General features: G+C 40.7%; 1 protein-coding gene across 10 annotated transcripts in view; it reads right to left on the bottom strand.

Moving 5' to 3' along the window:
* Positions 1 to 2,496: 2,496 nt before the first annotated feature.
* PTPRT (protein tyrosine phosphatase receptor type T) overlaps positions 2,497 to 6,000 on the bottom strand; it is a 1,285,960-nt gene continuing 1,282,456 nt past the window's right edge. For all 10 annotated transcript variants that reach the window (XM_074292616.1, XM_074292619.1, XM_074292617.1 and 7 more), the window contains one exon: positions 2,497 to 4,437. In XM_074292616.1, coding sequence (XP_074148717.1) covers positions 4,384 to 4,437 — 54 coding nt within the window. In that variant the 3' untranslated portion in view covers positions 2,497 to 4,383. The remainder of the gene's footprint in view (positions 4,438 to 6,000) is intronic.

Raw genomic sequence — 6,000 nt, 5'->3', positions numbered from 1 at the left:
ACACACACTTAGACACAGCCTCATTACTGGATGTTATTTGCGTTTTGAGGAGCTCCAAGGCTTTTCCATATTCATTTGCCTCCTTCCAAGGAGCCACTCTGCCAGTGGAAAAGGCTGGCCTGGAGATTCTCAGTAAAACCTTATCCTTGTTGTTGGTGCATCAGCCTTGTACTCTGAGAAAGGAGAGTCTGCACCAGTGACATCATGTCCTGATGCTTCTAAAGATAACCCCTTTCTCTTATCTACAGACAGGTCATATCTCCCCATCCTCCTCACCCTGCCTCTCATTCCAAAAGAACATAAGTTATTTGAAGACGGGTCCTAAAAGAACTATGGTACCAGAAAGGGGAGAAATAGCAAATATATAGGTTGATGTCATCATGCCTTAATGAGTCTGTGATCTCACTGGCATGAGTTGTTCTTTCAGGCAGCCCGGATGGCTCAATGGATAGAGTACTTCAATCTGGAAAATCTGATTTTGAATGTGGCCTCAGGTACTCACTAGCTGTGTGATGTTGGGCAAGCTACTTCAACCCATTTGCCTTAATCTACTAGAGAAAGAAATGGCAAACCATCCCAATATTCTTACCAAGAAAAACTCATATGAGGTCATAACGATGAGCATGACAGAATGACTGAACAACAGCAACAAGATCTCTCACTGGTACAGATCTCAACACTTGCACACCTGATCATTCATGTACTACTTCTAAAATATGCAGGGGGCTTACTCTATTTCTTTGGCTATTTCATGAATACCAGGGTAGCCACTGGTTTGTTTTTTATCCCACGATCGTGCTATGTGAGAGGTCCTTTTCCTGGTTTAGCATCCAATGTGTTTGAGAGTCTTTTGACAAGGTCACTTCTAACATACAAGTTATAGATATAAACAGATGTCCATTTGCACTCTCTGTGTATTTCTGCATTGCTTTGTACATCATCTGCAATCTCTTTAGAGATGATAAGGTTGTGTGTTACCATGGAAAGAAAATTTGATTTAGTCAGATTGGTTTAACACCAGACTGAGTTTAGAAGCCAGTCAACTTGGGCTCAAATCTCAGCTCTATCACTATCTGTGTGACCTTGGGCAAGTCACATAAATTTTAGCCCTGGTTTACTCACTTGAAAAATGAAGATTGGACTAGATGACTTCCAATAGTCCTTTAAACTCTGTTCTCTTGGTTCTGAGTCATGAAGTTGGAAAGGGACTTCAGATCTGTGCCTGGGTATGGAATGGGGTTTGTTTCTATGACTTTTTCTGTCTTCAGATTTAACCCCAGCAGCAATGCTGCTCCCGCTCATTTGAACTTGTTTTCCTGCAGATTCCCCAAGCTAAGCTTTGGAGCAGACTCCCAGGTTGATTTGATATTCATGATGCCAGAAACTCTACTGCTGGTGACAAAGCCTAGCAGGGAGAGCCCAGCTCAAGCCTTTCTTAGAGATGTTATATCTCAATACCTGTATATTTGTTTGGTGAGAAATCCTAATGAAGAAATAAAGCAAAGAAAAGAAAAGTGAGGGGGGAAAAGAACAGTAATTCTTACATCTGGCACAGAATAACTAACTAACTGTGTTTGCCCACATATCTATAAGCTCTGAAAAAGTGAACCTATTTTAGGCAGTTTTCATCTCATTAGTAAGCAGAAATGATCCATTAGACCCTTTGGTCTACCTCACCTCCATCCCTTTGTTCAAAGTAGGAAACTAAGGCCATTGGGAAATGGCAGATCTAGGACCCAAGCTTTGTCCTGTCTTGCTGGAGGCCAAAGCTGAGAGAATCTTTGATAAGCAGCTAAGGGTGTCTACTCCCGTGGTTCCGCCATCCTTTTGTAGCTGCTCACCTCAATGCATGGCAGTATCTGGTTTTGGGGAAGGCCATCTTCTCAGCCCCCATACAAACACATCACTTTATCCCCAGTCCAGAGGACCTTCTTTAGGATCATTTCCAGGGATTTGTTCCTGTATTCAGTTTGGGCAGACAGCATCACCAATGGATTAAAATTCCTCAGTAAGTACTTCTGAAAAAGATCCTCATAAGCACAAATGACTAAGGGTAGAGATATTTCAGAAGAAATTCTGCTGCAGAAAAAATTGGGGCCATGTTTCTGGGTTTCCAACTTTTTGCTAGGGTATTGACTGGCCATAGTCAGTCTCTGATATTCTAAGTCACTGAAAATTCAGCACGCACCTCATTTGCCTATGCACACACAGATATACAAGCAGCCAGGGTCAGTCCTGTCCACTGATGAATTTGGGTAGTTTTTTCTGCTGTTCCCACCTTGGACTGGACTTTCCTAATTTCTCTGTTCTGGCACTTGGTGATGCTTTGTGCTCTCTCTCCATCCTAGCTCTCTCACTGAAAAGGTTCTCATGCTAACCATTTACATCTTATTATTAATTACAGTCCATACATCTTTGAGAAGAGTCTGCTGTGAGGTCAGGGCCTATTTCACTTTTTGTTTCCATATCCCAGCACAATTTCTTGCATAAAGTAAATGCTTAATAAATGCTTTTTTATTGATTAATTTTAAGACATCTCCTCTTTCAGAATAAAAGTTTTAGAATCTTAGGAAAGAAAGTTTAGGTTTCAGGAAGGTAGGAGTTGGAAGGTAGAGGCATTGGGAGGGAGGCATGGTCAGTCTGGTTCCCCGAGGAACACAGGTCTCTCTGTGTCTCTGTTCCTCCTTACTATTGTGCTTTATAAGACAGACATACCAAGGAAGCTGTTTGGGCTATGACAACGAAGTGTCTCTCTCCCCAGCAGAGGATCAGGAAAGCATAGGAATTATTACACAAATACACTATAGCTGCTATTTCCCTGGGATCCAGTGGGCCACCAAACTAGAAAACTGAGAGTCAGCTATGGGAAGGGCAACATAAAAATGACTTTTCATTTACAAGTTACCAAATTCAGAAGCATATGGAATTATTTATACTATGTTTTTTAATGGGAATAATGTACCTTGAAATTTTTATCAGAAATCTGGAGATTTAGAAATTAAAAATTGAGAAAAAAGATCTTCAAGAGGCCTACCCTGTACTTGGGGCTCAGAGCTTATCCCTTCCACTCCCTAACAGGTCAGAAAGCAACTGGAGCAAAGACATCCATATATTGTCTTTACCAAGATGGCCGCAGGCTATGGATCCTGTCTCCTCTGTTCCTCCCTCTACTTTGTAGTTGCTATTTAAAAAAAGAATTTGATAGAAAAAGAAACAAAGCACACCCACAGTACAGGCCAAAGGAACTCACCAAAACTAACTCACAGTCCCAGTTTGTATCTAATCTTGTTTGGACGCATTACCCAACCTTCCAAACCCCGCATTGTCAGCTAATACAAGTTCTAGACATATCCTTCAAACATTTCCATTTTTATGAGATGAGAAACTATTACATTCCACTAGGCTAAAATGAACTTTTTTTTACATTGAAAAAATCATTTTTTTTTTCAGGTACACTGTTGAAAAATACTCTGTCCCCTTCACAGGGGTGACATCATAGAAACTCAGTAGACCACCACTTAGGAGTCCCCCGAAGTTTCAGGGGTCAAGATGCCTGACTGGCAACACAAGAGGCAGGCACAATCTAGGACACACACAGAAGGACTGACAAGCTTTTGAGCATCCCCCCAACTGACCACAAAAGCCCAGAAAATAATATGAACAGGATTCTGCGTTTGGCCCTGGTTCTGTTAACAAGACAGAAAACTGAGGTCAAAGCTGAGGGGGATGGCAATGGAACAGGGCCACATGCAGGTTGTGTGTGTGTGTGATGCGCTGAGGGTGCACCAAAGTCTGGCACTGCGGCAGCAACGGCATGTGGAGGCTTGGTCCAGTAGGGTCAGTGCAGGTCACTGGGCTTGGGGGTACTGGGGATCCAGAAGGAGAAGACAACAGACCATTGACCTTAAGGGACTTGATTCCCTTACACAAGATAAGGAATCTGTGCTCTTTATAATCTACCCCCATATGACAGGGATGTTGCAGAGGACCCACATGCCTCCTTCCTTCTATGTCTCTGCCTCCATTGGGTTTGGCTTTTCCAAAAGACAGTAGCATGAGATTCACAAACTTGAAAAGAACAAAAGAAGCAAGAGCTTTGGGATCAGAAATTCCAATTGCTCCAGGTGCAGGTGAGGGAGATCCAACATGGTGCTCCAGACATAGGGCCATTAGAAAGGAAACTCTCCCATCTGGCCTCTAAACTTCTTGGGGTGAACAAGACACCATTGATGAAGCAGTAAGTGCTACAGGGGAAAGCAGGGGTCCCCAAGTCTTCTCTGTGGTATCAGGATCTGTCCAGTCTCTCACTCCTTATACACTGGTTACTGCCTTTCAGAGAAAAGGGAGCTTTTGAGATACCAGAGGGTTTCCTTTTCCATTAGGCTAAAATGAACTTAAGTATTCCAGTGCGACTTCGTATACAAACTTATATTGATCCTAAGAAAGAGACAAAAGAAGAGCTTTGTTAAGAATTTTGTTGAGAGAATTACTTAGAAACTTTAGTAATGAACATATGAAAGAATCACCTTGTAATATTTCTCTGTAGATTCCCTAGCTTTTAAGCCATGCATGATGGATTTTAATTCACAGTATTTTCCCTGTTACCTAGCACCATTCTAGGCTTTCTAATCCCTATCTATTCTTTTCTGGTTTCTGTGTGTCCCAGAACAGAAACTAATTTTGAAATTAGCCAAACGTTCCTTGAATCATACAAACAGGGGCATTTCTGGAAATGTAATAGAAGCAAAGTGAGCACTTTGAATTTCAGTGGTGCCTTTCATGCTGACCATTTTAGAGTAAATAACCAAAATGAGCTAAGTCCTACAGTAAACCTATCTTTTTAGGTGGACAAATGGAGCACTGAGGCATTAAGAATAAATAGGAATTGCATTTCATTCAGTCAGACTTCATAACTTGAAATTGGTAAGGATTTTAGCAAGGATAGAACTGAAATTTCCCTGAGTACTATCTCTGAGAAAGAAGTTTGGAAGCAAATGAATAGTGTACTTGGCTGTGATCTCCAGGAAGTAGGGAGGACTTAATCATCTTTGTAGCCCTTGTAGCACCTAGTACACAGTATGCATTAAGTAAGCGTTGAATGAATGAATGACCAAATTAATTAAAAAGATTATATAGGGAGTTCTTTCAAACTATTTAAGGATGTCCAAAGTACCCATTTACCTAAAAATAATCAATATGCTAATTAAACTCCCCAAGTCATCTTCTTCCTATGCCTCCAGATTTTCCATCTTCTAGGTTAAAACTGGGTTTTTCAAAGCCAAGCCATGGGCAAGTAAGAGTAAGCAGGTCCTTCAAGTTAGAAACGTATTAAGTATATACAGGCTGAGTGACTGTGTGTCTGTTACACAATAGTCAATTTGGTGAAGTTCTGTGAGGCTTATTAGCTGATTGGGAATGGTTTATTTTTGGTTATAACAACTCCTGATACAACCCATTAAGACACAGAGAGCTTATAATCAATTGCATTGGAAGGATCAACTCCAAGGACAAAAATGACAGACCCTTGTGGTATTGCAGTATGCTAATTGTCATTTTTTTTTTGATACTCTGACAGATTTGTTCAATCATCTTTCCTGTTCAATAATATCTGATTATTTATGGTCCGACATATTAGCAAAAACTTCTTTGTTTTAACCCTAGCTCCAGGTGTTGAATGTACTTGTAAATAAAATTTAATTTCTTTCTAGATGATTCAATAGACTTTCCCCCAAAAGTTAGCATGAATAAGACTTTATTAGACTATGTTAGAGGAGAATATATTGGCGGAGGAATTTTTATGGAGTGGAGATATGCCCTTTGGCTCATCTGACAGCCAAGGGCTTGGTATTTGTAGGAGTAGAAATGAATACCAGAGTTGTGGCTCCCCACTCTGATTCATGTTTATTTTTTGTAAATAATAGAGTGGCAGGGACTATTTTTTTCTTCTCCCTTTGTCTTGCCAGTGTATAGCCTTGTGCCTAGCATATAAATGCTTAATAA

The sequence above is a fragment of the Sminthopsis crassicaudata genome, chromosome 2 (genome assembly GCF_048593235.1).
Source record: "Sminthopsis crassicaudata isolate SCR6 chromosome 2, ASM4859323v1, whole genome shotgun sequence".
Classification (NCBI taxonomy): domain Eukaryota; kingdom Metazoa; phylum Chordata; class Mammalia; order Dasyuromorphia; family Dasyuridae; genus Sminthopsis; species Sminthopsis crassicaudata.
Note: the sequence above shows the minus strand (reverse complement) of the source record. Positions and strands in the feature narration are given on the sequence as shown.